The 16,291-nt window shown below is 48.1% G+C and overlaps 2 protein-coding genes across 2 annotated transcripts; one reads left to right on the plus strand and one right to left on the minus strand.

Annotated features, from left to right (window-relative positions):
* Positions 1–333: 333 nt before the first annotated feature.
* On the plus strand, positions 334–6,693 carry LOC310658614 (urotensin-2 receptor-like). Its single transcript, XM_083400837.1, has 2 exons — positions 334–693; positions 950–6,693. Exon 2 carries the CDS (start codon positions 3,418–3,420, stop codon positions 4,456–4,458), a length of 1,041 nt encoding a protein of 346 aa, XP_083256963.1. The 5' UTR covers positions 334–693; positions 950–3,417; the 3' UTR covers positions 4,459–6,693.
* A 1,737-nt stretch (positions 6,694–8,430) lies between these two features.
* LGALS1 (galectin 1) lies at positions 8,431–15,743 on the minus strand. The gene is made up of 4 exons (XM_083400857.1): positions 15,489–15,743; positions 13,862–13,941; positions 9,646–9,817; positions 8,431–8,655 (listed from the first exon to the last, which is right to left on the minus strand). The coding sequence occupies exons 1-4, from the start codon at positions 15,726–15,728 to the stop codon at positions 8,509–8,511; spliced, it is 639 nt and encodes a 212-aa protein (XP_083256983.1). The 5' UTR covers positions 15,729–15,743; the 3' UTR covers positions 8,431–8,508.
* Positions 15,744–16,291: the final 548 nt, after the last annotated feature.

Below are 16,291 nucleotides of genomic sequence, written 5' to 3' on the forward strand. Positions count from 1 at the left end.
CTTCAATTTGAATTCACATATGTTATCCTAACTAAAACGAATGGAACTAATCGGGCTTGTTCTTTTCATTTTCCATTCATTTTCCACAATGAATGTGGAGATAGCTATAACAACACAACTTGCTCTTCTTTATAGACAAGCTCTTGAGGATTCTTGCCAGCCTGCTTGGCCTTCTTCTCTGATCCAGTGGGCTTCTCCTTATATCAATTAGCCAGATGAAGAACTCGAATTCAGGTTTCTCTGTCTGCCCAGTTATTTAATGTAGGCAGAGGAAAGGCAAGGGTTAAAGGTCCATCAGGCGTAGGAGCCAACTCGTAGGGGCTGAGGTCCCTTTGCCCCCCCCAACAAAAGATATGAGGGGGCTATCCTCCCCCCCAAGTTGATGGGCATTGCCATTCAAATAGTGTGTGCGCGCTGTGTCATGTGATTAATTATCACATGACAGGTCAAATGCGTGGCTAAGTATGAGCTGAGACATTGATCCAACAAGCAACACTCTCCCTCCCTCTCCTTTCTTTTGAAGAGCAGGGAGGGCACAAGCCTTAGCCCACCTGAACCTTCTCCAGGCTACCTGCTCCCCTGACACTCCTCTGTCTCAGACATTTTGCCTCCCTCACCCCGTTTAGACCCTCCCCCAGGTCATCCAGCTCCCTGATCTATTCCTCTTCAGGATTCAACTGTCTCCAGTGTGGTGTAGTGGTTAAGAGAGGTAGTCTCGTAATCTGGGGACCCGGGTTCACGTCTCCGCTCCTCCACATGCAGCTGCTGGGTGACCTTGGGCTAGTCACACTTCTTTGAAGTCTCTCAGCCCCACTCACCTCACAGAGTGTTTGTTGTGGGGGAGGAAGGGAAAGGAGAATGTTAGCCGCTTTGAGACTCCTTAAAGGGAGTGAAAGGTGGGATATCAAATCCAAACTCTTCTTCTTCCTCTGCTAGATCCCTCTGCTAGATCCCTGCGGGACTGTTGACAGTGGGGAGGGCAGCTTTGCAAATTGTCTCAAGTCACTGTTTGTATTTGCAACCAGGCATTATCCTGGAAGCAGAGGCAGATTTATGGGAGCACATCTGGTTTGCCCAAATTCAGCACCGAGCCGAGAGGGCGTCACAGGGAGTTCTGCAATAATGACGAGCGACGGAAGGCAGGAGGGGGCACCAAATTTTGGCATTGCACTGGGCACCACTGAAATGTTAAAGTCTGCACTGCTAGAAGTGGGGGATAGATTTTTTTCTGTTTCATGAAATACCTTGCAGAAAATGACAAGAGATGCATCAGGTTGCATGTGAGCAAGGACGTTGTGTGTGTGTGTTTTGGGTTCAAGAAGATGAGTTCTGAGTGGCTCAGTAGGAATGCTGTAAATGTTTGTAGGAGTATTATTTTGTTAAACTGACTCCAGAAAGAGCGCTGAAACAATTGGTTACGCTGCCAAACCCTTTGCAGTCATGCTTTCCTCTCGGCCGATCAAGCTGGGCTGATGGAATGGCTCATCTAGCACCAAATTGCCAAGGCAGCCGTTTGCAGCTGGATTTTCCCCTAACTGCGTTTGTGGAGCTTAAGAGGAGGGGAAATGGCTGGCTAGAGAATTCCACTTAGTGCTATCTGAGATCCCTGGCATTAGCATTACTGCTGACTACATGGCATAAACTAAGGGTATTGTTCCAAGCCATGACATGCAAGCAAAAACCTCACTGCAAGCGTGTGCATGCCTCCTTGCACGTTACTGGTAAGCAACAGCCAACAGGATAGAGTTTTGTCATTTCTAAGCTGTAGGGAATATCAGGTCCAGGAAACAAATGCAACCTTCCAGGCCTCTCAAGTTTGGTCACCTCAGAAGGCTCCCTTGGCCACTCCCTGCACTGGCCTCCCTCCACACCCTGAAAGTTTTTGTCTGATCGGAATGTGCCCTTGGATTCTGACAATGGTGCTATCCTATCTGGACAGAGGATGGAGAAGGGTTTGTGTTAAACTATCCTAGAGGTCAAAGATGAAATGTACATTCATTGGGCCACCCACTTTTGCTTCTGGCCTTGCCTGCCACTAGTATGTGGTCCTTGGACAGTGTTCAAAAAGGGTCAGATAAAGGGCTAAGATAGGTTGCCCACCCCTGCTGTGTGCCTGTTGCGTAGAATTGAGAAATGTCCTGATTTTGATCAAGATAGGGAAATTGCTATAATGTTTTAAATTTAAAACATTCCTTTGCAGGGGCAAGGAAATATCCAGAATGTTTTAAACAAAACTACAAGCAAGCAGCTGTGTTGGTCCTTCATTAATAATAAAAAGTAACAATAACATTTGAGGACTTATTAATGTTGTAAACAGCTTTTATAAAGCTGTTGTATGTGCTTAATCTTTAAAGCCCATTTGAAATTCTTACTCGGAAGAGTTCTGGGCACTGTAGTTTGTTAAGGGTTGTTCAGAATTGTAACTCTGTGATCCTAAAAGTAAAATTAAAAATGAGATGCTGTCCTTTGGGTTTTTGACTGCCAGGCTTAGTTGACTTGATACATGTTAAATGCAGCTGGCTGTGCACCATGCATGCACCATCCTGCTATGATGACATCCTTGTGTGTTGTTTCTACTGCAACAGGCAGATATTTGCACTGAATGCAGTTACCCCTCTGCAGCATGTTCATTGCTCTGCCTTCCAAAAATATTTTGAAAAGGAACTCATCTCAGAGAATTGTTCTCTTTCCCAGTCCCTATTTGATCCAGTTCCTTAACCACGTCTGTATTAATTCAGGACCTTCCATTCCTCTCTTTACGGAGTTGAGGGCAGAGAAAGGAAGCAAGCAGAGGCAAGGTTAAAAAAAAACCCCCAAAGGAAATACAGACAGAAACGGGAATGTTGAAGAGAAAAGAATTCTGCAATCTGCTGGGTGGTCGCACTACAGTGCCATTAGCTATTGCTGAGTGTGTTTGCACTTGAGTGTGAAGCCATGAGTCAGAGATGCTCCGCCACTCAGCGGCGAATGATGTTTTTGAGGGGGGCTGCCATTGGGAAAGCACAACTGCCCTGCATCTCTTGTCGGGGAGAAGAAGACGAGGAAGAAAGCATCTTGGTTGCCGTGGGGCTAGTTTTATATGTGTCAACAAATGCTTGATGACAGAAGTCACGGAGGGCCGGCTGGAGAGAGTATGAGAACTCTGCAGCAACAGAAAGCAGCAAGAGGATGCCATGCCGTCATATCTGTAAGCTTGGAACGGATGTGCCTTCAAGAATGGTAAGATGAGCATGGGATGCAATGAGGACATCCATCCCAATAGCCTACAAAATTCCCTATGAGGCTCACACCCACCCACACCTAAGTGATTTTAGTTTCTTCCCATCATCCTTTGCCTCCTTGCCAAGCCAAGGGAGTCAAACACACACTGTGTGTGGTTGGTAGTTCCTCTTAGAACCAGAGTGCCTCAGCTATCCAATGACGATGGAGCTCATGGAAGAAGCTTCGCTGGGCAATTTCTCCTATGACGTTGAGCGTGGAGAAGAAAGTCCTGTCACCAGGGCCTTGGGCGCAGTCCTCCTCCTCATGTGTCTCTTTGGGACGACGGGCAATATCTATACGCTGGTGGTAGCATTTGGTGGCATGTCTGTTCGCTCTGCGGGTTCTTTGCGCATCTACGTGGTCAACCTGGCCTTAGCCGATCTGCTCTACCTTTCCACCATCCCCTTTGTGGTGTGCACATATTTTGCCCAGGACTGGTTCTTTGGGGACATGGGCTGCCGGTTTCTGCTCAGCTTGGACCTGCTGACGATGCACGCCAGCATATTCCTGCTGACGGCCATGAGCGTGGAGCGTTATTGGGCCGTGACCAGACCGCTAAGGGCCAGGCAGGCTGGGAACAGCTACCGCAGGCTTGCTTGCGTTGCCGTGTGGCTCGTCTCGTCTTTGCTTACGGTGCCCATGATGGTCATGATCCAGCAGCGGGAGGGCAGGAGCGGAAAGCTCATCTGCTTCCCCACATGGACGCCTGGCGCTTTCCAAGTGTACCTCACGGTTTTGTTTGGCACGAGCGTCCTCGGGCCTGGTTTGGTCCTGGGGGTCGTGTACTCCCGGCTTGTGCAGGCCTATTGGGCTTCCACAAAAGTCATGTGGTCGCCTGTGGCGAGCAGGGCCCTGAAGCAGAAGCTGTTTCCCAGGATCTTCAGCATCATCGTAGCCTACTGGGCCTGTTTTGTACCATTCTGGGCTTGGCAACTCACCAAGCTGTACTGGCCAGAGGACTTGGAGATTGGGCCGACCGCCCAGGCTTACCTCAACTTTGGCGTTACCTGCTTGACCTATGGCAACAGCTGCGTCAACCCTTTCCTGTATACCTTGCTCACCAGGAATTACCGCGAGTACATGGCTGCTCAGGGCGGAGAAAGGCCATGTAGGAGGCATGCTTTCTTCAAGAGGAAAACGCATGAAATGCCCCAAGCAGAACATGTGTCTGTGGCAGAGGGAGGAGGGCTTGGATAAAGGAGGCAAAGGGTGGTTACCAATAATCCACCCCAAGGATGTCTTTTCCTCTGCCTGCACAGCTGGGCTTAGCCTTGGAGAGCAGCAGCAGCAGCAGCAGCAGCAAGATGGGGAACAGTGACTGCAGACTTCGCTCTGGGAACCTGCATGTTTGCTTGTTCACACTAAACCGTTGTTTGGCTTAGTGTTGTGTTGTAACTGTGCCATAGTTTATACCAGAGGTAGGAAAGCTCTGTCCCATGGGGCAGATTTGGCACACCAGGCCATTTCCTCCAAACCACACTGACTATAGCTGCTGTTTGGCCTGACTTCTAATTTTTCTATGCAATTCTGTTTAACCTTCTTCTTTTCTGCAGATCAGTTTCCCCTAATGTACAGTTTTGTGTGTTATTTTCACTAATACAGTGGTACCTCGGCTTAAGTACTTAATTCGTTCCGGAGGTCTGTTCTTAACCTGAAACTGTTCTTAACCTGAGGTACCACTTTAGCTAATGGGGCCTCCCACTGCCACCACACCACTGCTGTGCGATTTTTGTTCTCATCCTGAAGCAAAGTTCTTAACCTGAGGTACTATTTCTGGGTTAGCGGAGTCTGTAACCTGAAGCGTATGTAACCCGAGGTACCACTGTATATGTATTTTTATGCACACTTTACCCGAGTATATACATTATGGCTGGAGAAGTGCCTTGCAAGATTTGAAGCAGTGTAAATTTCCAAGGTTGGCTGTGTCTCGATGTTTGTGTTGTTTCAGAAATTTCAAATTGGGTAGGTTTGCCTTTAAATGTGAACTGAACTGAATTTCTCCCCATTCCTACCTATAGCTCCCAATCGAGACAGTGAATGCCATTTGGAAGTCTTTGCGTTGCAGCTGTCCTGTAATAAGTACAGCCAGATCCGTAGCTGCAGTAATCACATATCCTTCCCCTGTTGGCTCCTGTTTTCATTTCTCTCTCCTTCATCTGTTGCCTTCCTTGTGTTGACAGCTAGACTGTAAGCCCTTTGAGGGCAGGGACCTTTTTTTTGATTCTTCAGTTAATTTATACGGAGGATGCTTTAATAATAGTAGCAACAAACATTCTGTTCTCCACCCCACCCCCCAAATAAGCATGTATTGTGATCCATTTGCTAATACAAGCAGCTTTAGTAGGCAGTGTAGGACAAATTATTGAGGTCTAAATGAATGCAGCATACAGGAGGCAGAAAAGAGATTTCAGCAACAATGTGGAGGAAGGAGTCCAGTGATGATCTTTGGTGCAAGAATAGATGTTTCAAATACACAAATGTCTCTAGTTTCATCTGTGAAATATTGGCACGGCATGAGACCAGCTTAGCAGCAGCCAGAGAAAGAATGTCTTATGTGGCTGTAACATACCTCATAGCACGAGAACTTCAGAAGGCAGGAAAATATGTGGAGAGAGAAGGGTTGGGAGGTCACACTTTCCTGTGACTAACGGAGTAGTTTGTAGAATATAACAAGGCCTTAAAAAAAGTTGGTACGTAGTTGATCCACAGCAAGTTGAGTTTTTTCTACTGCACACATATAAGTGCTTGTTGCACCAGATCAATCTACATACAGGAGTTAATAAGTTTTTAGTGCTTTATAAACATTAAGAATAGTCATCGGTAAAATCCTGCTGAATGAAGAAAAGCAGAATCCTTTGCAACTGTCTCAGCTGCAGATTATTACTGTTTTGTGAGAGGGACTCAATAATTTGTAGGTTCCTGAAATCAGAATGGATTAAAGAGGTCTGCCACTCTGGTGCAACAAGGCCAGCTTTTTAAAATAAAATAAAAACCCTGACTTTTTGTGGTTTGGAAAGCAACACCCCAGCTGTAACGGTTGTGCAGAGGATGTGGTTTTGTCTGGCATGCCTTTTCTAAGCTCAGCAGCATAGTGGCAGGGCAAGCACCACCAGCCACATTCCTCTCCAAAATGATTCTGCTTGCCCTTTGAGATCTGTGGAGGAGGTCTGTGTGGTGCATATGGGCAGGGCCTTTTCTGTCATGGCGCCCAGACTTCCCTCCCTCAGGGTGCCTGAGTAGCAGAAGAAGAATTTTGGATTTGATACCCCGCTTTATCACTAGCCTAAGGAGTCTCAAAGCGGCTAACATTCTCCTTTCCCTTCCTCCCCCACAACAAACACTCTGTGAGGTGAGTGGGGCTGAGAGACTTCAGAGAAGTGTGACTGGCCCAAGGTCACCCAGCAGCTGCATGTGGAGGAGTAGGGAAGCGAACCTGGTTCACCAGATTACAAGTCCACTGCTCTTAACCACTGCACCATTGTCTGCAGGCATTTGCGTATTCTGAGGCTGCAAATACCCTATACATTTAAAACACACGAGTTCCCCGTGGAAATTTGCTCAGGGTGCTGGGAATTGTAGTTTTACGAGGGGTCAACTCCAGTTCCAGGATTTGTTGGGGGAAGTCATGTGCTTTAAGTGTATGGTGAGTATGATGATAGCCATGCCCCCTGACAGCCACACCCCTGCCAAGATTATACAATAATCTTAAAACGATACATTAATAATAATTTCGGATGTTTTGCAATGATCAATGATCTACCTCAATATGTTGCCCTTCAGCTGCATCTACTATTTTCTGTGTGCGTATATCAGCAAATGATTTGGAATGCTCTGTCTCCTTTTGGAGTGACTTAAGTTGCGTCTCCCTTGACGTTCCATTGTGCATAACAGAACCTACACACCATTGAAGAACCTGTGTTTTTGGTGTTCCTAAATGCTTAGCTTTGGAGCATACAGGACAACTTCTCCCTGGTGATCTTCCCTAGGAGCTAGTCCTCCATGGCTGACTCGCCTCCTTTCACTCTGGCTGACTCTTAAGCATCACAAAAGCTAAGAAGTTCCCCTTCCATGCTGATTGTGTAGTTCTAGGATGCTGGAGACACGGTCCCTTCTGCAGAAATATTAAAAGGTCTCTGACACCCCACCCCCCACGACCCCAGATCACTACACATCTGAATGAATTTGACCGGGCTTTACTCTTCACTTTATTTCCAAAAGGGTCCGTGCTGTGCTTTTTATTATATTTTTCTTGAGGCTTTTATTGTGTTCTAAAACACAATTGCATGCCACTTCAGGAGACCTCTCCTTAAAAAGCATGCATATATATATATATATGTAAAATAAACTATTCAAGGGATTGTCTCCCACCAATGCATTCTCAACTGATCCATTGACATTCATAGATGTAAGATAGTCATTAACTCCAATGGATCTATTCAGAGTATGACTACCATTGGCTACAGCCCAAGGTAAATAAAAACACTATCCGCTCTTGCACTTGATGACCCCAGTAGGTTTATGTGTATTTGTGTGTTGTGCACACCTATGATGCAGCTCTGGTGCCTAAAAACATGTGAGCAGCACCTGATGGAGGAGTCTCATCAACTGGCCAAGCAGGCAGTGTTGGCTTTTGCCCATTGGTACCGGTAGGGCAGAAAGCAGGGAGATCAGCAGTAGGTGGCGCTAGAGCCAATGGGCTATTCTAGTTTTGTCCCTATCCTCCTGCAAGGGCAACATGAAGACTAAGGAGGAGGAAGATACCAGGCATGGCCACCCCTTGGACTTGGACAGGCAGATGATGCTGTGTGCAGACTTAGGTTGGAGGGATGGTGCCCCATTCCACCCTAACCCCTGAACAGCCTCCACTGCTTCCAGTGACTAGAAGGATCAGACTTCAGTGTTCTGCTTAACTCCTTGCCCCTCTCTATGGTTATTGGACGCAGGCCACATTAAAACAATAAAATGAAGAAATGAAATGTGCACCTGCATATGTTTTTTTAAAAAATTCAGAATTGTGGTTAGATGTGTCAGAAGTGTTGGCTCTTAGATTGCCCTCCCCCATTCCACAAGCATCTTCTACTACTACTGACCACAAACATCATCTGTCTCTGTGGCAACGATGGCCCTGGAAGAACCATGCGGCAAAGACTCAGAAAGACACATCACCAGTTTACACCAGAATTCAGCTGTGTTTATTTTGCTGCCTTATTAAGCAGGAGAGGTGAGCAAGACAAGAGCGGGAGAGGCTTAACCGAGAGATATGCCTTTGAAGTTAAAGTCGCCTTCTACGCAGACATATTCAATGCCTTCCAAGTGAGCGCTGTTGGGGACCTTGAACTGATGGTTGCCAGGCAATGTGATGGTCACCTCGTTTTTGTCATGACTGAAGAGCACCTGAAGGAGGAAAAAAAAGGGGTGGGGGTGGCGTGGTTTCAGCATGAGAAGAGCACCAACCATCAGTTATCCCAACTGCTGAGAGGGATAGCTCACTTGGTAGAGCATGAGACTCTTAAATCACAGGGTCATATGTTCAAGCCACATGTTGGGCAAAATATCCCTGCATTGTTTTTTTGGGCAGGTTGGACTAGATGATCCTTGTGTTCCCTTCCAACTCTTCTATGATTCTAGTTATCAAGCAACTGGACTGGAGTTATGGCTGCTAGTGGAAGATGCACATCTATACTGGGCTTGCTGGCTTTTGACAGAATTCCTGGGCCTTTTCAGAACAGCAGAAGAGGCAGAAATCCAGCAGGTAGTGTTTCCTTTCCATACTAACAGGATTGGGATCCTATCCCCCCCCCACACTGAGGGCCATTTTCCTTCCTGGGCAACTGTCTGGGGGCCACAGGCCAGTGTTGCGTGGGGCCAAACAGGTGACACAAAACTGGCAAATGTCACCTTTGGACAGCAGGCTAGTTACTATGCACACACTAAACACACCTGTCCCTAGCACCCATCCAGGAAAGGAAAAGGCAATGTCAGAATTTGAGGAAACATTCAGCAAGGCCAAAGCGCACGAGGAGGGTGTCAAGGGTTGTGGCCTGGGGAGCGTCTCAAAAGCCTGAGGATCTCTATCATCTGCATTCCAAGGCAGCTCAACCTGTTGAATATTTGCTTCTCCTTCAGCTGCTAAGTGCACAGACAGGAAGCTGGAATAGGGGTGGGCAGGGAAGCATCACCTCAGTTTGGATCAGTTGCATAGGAACTGGGCCTCCAGTCCAAACCTCAGCAGCACCTTCACCCCATATTCATGCATTACAGAGTCCTCCACCCATGCCGCTTTCAAACGTGGCTTTGTCACCTCTCCTTGTGACACTTTCCCACTCAAACCCACATGCAGTCCCCCCTTTCCCCTGCCACAACCTGTGCAGATCCGAGTCTCACCTCCGCGCTGCTGCCCTCTTGGAAGGGGAAGTTGGTCTCCCTGTGTTCTTGGCCCCATTTCCCGTTGATCTTGGAGTTGCAGACAATGGTCCGGATGTCCCCGTGAGCATCGAAGCGCGCGTTGAAATGCAGCATGATGTCATTTTGGCCTTTGCCCAGGTTGATGACCCAACTGAAACAGGCAGCAGAAGTTAACGGCAAAGCCCTCATGTCTCAGGGATCCACTGCTACGCTCTTCAAATGCTCAATGAAGACTGGGTGCAATCTAAACGCATACAAGCACACATACCCTGCAATCCTTGTGCTAGCGAATTAGGAGAGATGCTCAATAAATAGGTCATGTGGAGGAGCCCTTAGTGTCTCCACGTTTACTTCAGAGTCGCCCAGAGAACCACAGTGGCAGCTGCTCCGCGCTCAGTGCCACCTGAAGCAAGTTGGTTCACCCCCTACTGCATAGCAGAGCTGGCACTCTCGCTGGGACAAATGGTGCCTTTTCCCACAGAGAGAAGAGGTGCCGGGGAGTGATTTGGAGTGGAGAAACAAGCCGGTGGGGAAAGGATTAAGCACACAGGGCCTTTCTGCTTTAAATGATGATAAAAAAGCTAGCTTTCATGAAAAGAGGCATTTGTTCCTCCCCAAAACAAGCTGCAACAGCAGAAGTTATTTCACAGACTCATAGAATTAGGCTACGTAGACGTTGCCCACTTAAAACTCAGCAAGGTCATTTCCCTCCCCTCACTGTGTTTCAAGGCGCATCAGTACGCTTGGATTTGTTTCCAAGTTGTCTGTCCACACATAGAAGCCAACTCCTAGGTGCTGAGGTCCCTTCAGCCCTCCCCCCAAAGTATTTGAGGGCGCCAGCGTCCCCCCATTGATGGGCATTGCAATTCAAATGGTGTGTGTGCACCGCATCTTGTGATTATGTGGGGCAGGGCCTACCTGCCCCCCCCCCATATTTTACTCAAGTTGGCACCTTTGCAAGGGGGTGGGACTGCCTCTGTCCGATGGATTATGGTTTACGTTTTCAAATTGGGTTCAAGCTGGCTTTGGAGCGGGGAACACGTCAAGCCACAGTATTGCACAAGAAGCTACTCTACGTTGTGGGTATTATTGGGTGTACAGGGATTCAAAAACCAGCGGTGGGAGCACAATGGAGCCACAGCACATGGCCATGTGTTCACAACTGTGGAGATCATCTTGTGGGGGCAACCAACAGCCCACCAAATGTTGGACGGCAACTCCCAGCCAGCATGGCAAATGGCCAGGGGTAATGGGAGTTGCAATCTAGCAACATCTGGAGGGCTACAAGTTAAGCTTCCTTGATCTAGGACCATCCCTCTGCTCAGTTTCTATTCATGGAAAAATGCAAGCTGCTTCTACCTGTCCTAGAGGCAAGTTGAAGCAATTCCACAACACCTCTCCTTATCGAAGAATATTATCTGCCTCTTTTGAGTGATCCTCCCTACCCTTGAGGCGTCACCATGTAGGTGCAAGCCAGGGAGGTTTGGGGAATGAAAAACTAGGAAGCTTCACTGATGGTATCACAAGGAGATGGGAAGAGTTTGGGCATGTTCACCTTCAAGCGTTCCCAGTGATGGAGCCAAAATCCCTCTGATTTGGCCCTGAGGCCCCCTGCTGTCCAACCACAGACCTCCTCTTACATTGCTGGAATTTCCCAACACTTGCTCATTAAGCCCTCTCTTTGAACAGTTACAGTTCCTCATATAATGAGAATTAGAAGAAACAAAGGCAGCTCCAACCCTTGTCTTCTGGAAGCACTAGAACCACCTCCAGTGGCTAGATTTCACTGCTGTAGCATGTGATAGTGCAGCAGACAGAAAGGGGTGTGGTGCTGTCTCCCCGCTACTGTCTTTTTGGCAAAAGAAATCTGTCAGCCAGCAGAACTACTCAGCTGGGCCTCTGATGGGGCTGGTTTCTGGCCTATGCAATTGCAGCCTCCTTCAGTTTGCTGCTTTATGAGAGCCCTTATTCCCCACCCCTGATTCATAAACTCTTCTCCTTTCATCTCAATCCAATCCCCACAAACTAAACCTTGCTCAGGATTGAATCCAACCTGGCGCGGATTAGGGGGTGTCTCAAACATGCAGATTCTTTTGGCAAATGTTCCGTCTTCTTCCCGCCCCTATCTGCACTCCATCGCTCTGTGAGATCTAGAAGCGGCTTGGCGTGCATTTTTAAGTATTTCAGAGGTATACGTAGGTCAACGTGGGAAAGGCGGTGGCTCTGTGGCAGAGCATCTCCTTCAGATGCAGAAAGCTCCAGGTTCGATCCCTGGTATCTCCAGAAAGAGCTGAGAGAGACCCTTTCCCGAAATCTTGGGAGAGCTGTTGCCAGTCACTGCAGGCGGTTTAGAGCTAGATGGAGCAACAGTCTGACTTAGCTCTGGCATTAAGTCCTGGGCTGGCATGCCAATACCCACGCAGGTGCCGAGGTTGCCATACCTGCTCAGGACATTTTGCCGCTTGAGGCAAAAAAGGAAAATGGCGGAGGGAGGCACTGCCTTTTCTCTGCTGCCACCTCACATGAAGAGGCTGCCCAGTGAAGCCCTGGAGTGGTGAAGGTGGCAGCGGAGAGAAAAAGAAGGCTGAAGAGGAGCAGGTGGCAGGGGTGGGAATATTGGAGGAGGTGTGGTAGTGGCTGAGTTGGAGGCAGCAGCAGTGGAGGTGGCAGGGAGTGGTCCAGATCTGATGCCACTCCTAGCTCTGCCTGCCACCCGAGGCGACTGCCTCACCGAGCCTCATGAGTGTGCTGGCTTTGGACCCTGGACTTTGGTTCCAATGGCCAACCCCAGATGCTCCACTGCTGCTAAGTGAAGCCCCCTGTTGGCTGCTATTTGCATCTCCGACCCCCTGCACATTCATTGCTCTTACACAACTGTGGCTGCTCCTTGAAAGTAGGCAGAGTTCTGTGCTCTCGTTTAAATGCTTACCCTGATTGCTGTGGGATGGATTGTACAGCTTGCCCTACAAAATCGAGACGCTTGTAAATCTGGGACAGAGGAGGGACTCCCAAGCGGAAAACCACAATGAGGAAAGAGAAAAAGCAGTGCGTTCGTCTGGAGAAGATGTACATTCTTCCTGGCAACAGCACCAAGCGGGTCTTGACTGTGTACAGTGGGCATTCAGGGGAGAAAGGCTTTGCAAGAGGAGACTGAAGGGGCGGATGTGGGGGGGGGAGGGAGAAGGATGGTTGCTTCCAACATCTGGTTCTGTTTAGGTTCTTGGCAGGAGCAGCACAAGCATGGGGGAGGGGAGGCCATGAGCTGGTCTAAGTTCCGATCTAACGCACTGGAAAATACTGCTGGGGGTGGGCATTACTCCTCCCCCTCCTTGGCAATTTCCACAAAAGCAAGGGTTTCTCCACAATGGAGAAAAATGTGTATTTGGACCGGCTTGTTTTCCCATTCCTGTTGGGAGACATGGCATCCTCTACACAAACCCCTCCCCATCTCAGGGTTGCCCTTTTAAATGCGGGTGTGTCCCCCCCCCCAATCCTTAGAATGTCTGACATGGCCAGGATCAGAAAAAAAAATCCACATTTAAGGAGGGAGGAGATCTGGAGATAACCTGGGATGGGGTCCACCTTTTGCTCTGGTGTGGACACACCCTAAGACCAAGGGAAATGGGCTTCCTCTCTGTAGCTTAATGGGGAGCAGTTTTACCCCTAGGTCTCCCTCCTCCCTCCCATGCCACCAAGGGCATACCTACGGACTTATCCATAAGGTGGGCAGTAAGTTTCCTGAGTCTCCATTAATTCCCTGTTGTGTATATGAAGTTTTCTTCCAACCAATGCCTTTTCATGCTTTCTTCTCTCTCCTTAATCCAGACTTTCTCATATCAAGGATACTCCAGAAAGGAGAGGGAATGAGAAAATCTGGAGTACGAGCAGGGAAATGGATGGGCAGCCAGTGATTTTGAGGAGAATGTCATACAGGGAACATCATTACTGTCAAACAACAATGGAGATGAGCCCTAGCGCTCCACACTAGTTTAACTGTCATTCCGATGAATCCCTTGGAGTTTGGATATCTGGAAGACGAGGGGCAGTGCAGGTCTGCAACAGAGTTCTCAGTATGTTGTGAACGATGCCCAGGATTCTTTGGGGGAAGCCATGAGAGCCAAAGCTTCCCAAGGCCCACGCAAGTTTGGAATGTCTGTGTGCCCAAAGGTAATCTCTCCCTGTGAAACCATCTTACCTCTTAGCTCCTGCTGGGATATCACCTTTCACAGCAAGACTGACGCCGGGGGCCACCTGCAGGCTGGTGCAAGTAATTCCCTAGGGAAGGAATTGAGAGAGGAGTGATTTGTTCTCTCCCTTTGCCAAGCAGCAGTAAATTCTGGTCGATTATATTATTGCAGATGAACTGCCCTCAGGAAGCTTGCTCCCGTTTTCCTGCTTAACTAAGAAGGGGACAGGGAATCTGCGGCCCTCCAGCTATCACTAGACTCCAGTTCCCATCAGCCCCAGCTGGCATGGCTAGCGGTCAGAGATGATGGGAGCTGTAGTCAACAGCACCCAGAGGGCCACCTCTAATGAAAGAAGATGCCATGTTATTCATCACCCACCAAAAAGAAATCCGAAACAAAAATGTGGGCATGTAGCACATTTGATTCCTAAGCTTCAAAGCAGGTTAATATTTTTTAAAAACCACCTAGTCTTGAAATAACTAAATATCTGGCAATTTTTGTGGTTTGGCAGGCAAGAGTCTGTTTTCATCAGATGAATTAAATCAACCAGGACACTCTTAAGCACCAGCTTGTCGGGCGGTGATGGGAAACCTGTGGATGTTGGAACTACAACTCCCATCAGCCCAGACTATTGGGCATGTGGCTCTGAGTCTCCTGCTTCCAGACTCCCTGATACCCCTTGCAAGGGAGTATAGTCCTCACCTCTCCTGCTTCAGATGAATAGAGAAGTTAGTGCACCACTCGCAGCCTCAGCCATCCAATCAGTAAAATGGGTATAAAACCTTGCTCCTTTTAAGCAGCAGCCTGAATTAAACAAGTGGGGCTTTTCCTGCCACAGAGATAAAGAGATGGAGGAAATGCACCCTCATCTTAGTTCCTGTGTTGGGAGCAGGGCCAGCAACAAAAAGGTAGCAGCCTAAGTTACAAAACTTCCCTAGAAAGAAGTGAAAATAATATATATATATTTCTCCTAGCAAGAAGGGAAAGGCTTAACTGGCCGCTGGCAGATGTTCTGAGCCACGCCCAGCTGCCTTTGAACATTCCCATCTCTCACATCCAACAGGTGCCTTTAAGTGCTTATAATTCATTTATTATTACTCCAGGCTCCGAGCAAGTTTCAAAAATGGGATTAGAGAGTCTGGGCACAAGATAGGCTGGTGCCAGAAGTAGCTAGTTCCAGCAACTTTTCCTATCTGGTGCACGTCTCTGTGTGCGGTGGGAAGCTTATAGGCTGAAGACTAGGAAAAATGAATCATTGCAAATGCAAATCTAAGCAGAACTCCAGTCTTCGCCTTGCTACAAACATGCCCTTCTGAGAAAGAGAGGGTTGCAGGATCCCCATTGCTATGGGGTTGTCCCCTGACCACATCCCTCCTCTTGATTGCGGCATGTGAGGAGAAGGCACAGTCTAATAGCCAAACATCCTATCTCACTACAGATGAATCAGCACAACTCCTGAAAAAAGCACCATCAATCAATAGCAGGACTCTCTCCCTTCAGCCTCGCTGAGATGCCTGCAGATTTCCAGCACTAAGAGAGGTTGGCACTCCAGTACCCTTGGTGCATTGGAGCGCCTGCCCCTGTGGGCAGTCAGTGATACCCACCAGCCGCCCCCCACCTTCTCCCCAGACTCACAGGCATGATGCTGTCCTTCCAAGCTGTTTGCTCCTGTAGCTCACTTGGGTCCTTGCTCAAAGTTGTGGGGGATGAGAGTGCCACTCCCTTGCCCTTATATAGGCTAGCAGCTGAGGAGTCACAAGCTCCAACGACCAATCCAAAGGCAGCAGCAGAAGATGGGCGGAGAAGGGGGTGGTGGCAGCTATTTGTGGGGGATGTGGCACAGCCTTCCTTGTGGATGCTGAAGGCGGCTTTCATGATGCATCCCAGCCATTTGCTGGGAGAGGGAACATCCAGCTAAGTGTGGCAGTGACGAAGCCAGTGGAAAAATAGTTTTACAATGAGAGGGTTTTATTGTCCGGGATCTTTTTAAAAATTAAACATGGCAGTTGGCAGGCACAGTCCTGGGCCTCTTTGTTTAAAAAAAGCCGAGAGCAGTTAGAAGTACTGAAGCCAAAAGATGCAGAGAGATATTGGAATAAACGGCCTTTATAGAAGAAGGCAAAAGAATAAAATCAGAAAGAAACAGCGTGTATTTATGTAACACAGATATGAACATGTTTGGAAACTTTACAGACAGTTAAGTCTGTGGCCTGTGGCCAAACACTTTAATGTTTCTTCACAGCTCTGAAATGCAGGGAAAAAAACAGGATTTACTGAGCTGGAAGTGTCTTGACTATTTAAGCCATTATCCATGCTCAAATCAACTTATCACACGTTTGTCCAACAAGCAGTGATGGACACTCAACAACATCTTCTAATAATTGGTTCTGCCGCCCAACTCTTCTCCTACTTTGAGATTTTAAACCTAAATCTTTGCT

The sequence above is a fragment of the Podarcis tiliguerta genome, assembly GCF_965153285.1.
Source record: "Podarcis tiliguerta genome assembly, chromosome: 10".
NCBI classification, from domain to species: domain Eukaryota; kingdom Metazoa; phylum Chordata; class Lepidosauria; order Squamata; family Lacertidae; genus Podarcis; species Podarcis tiliguerta.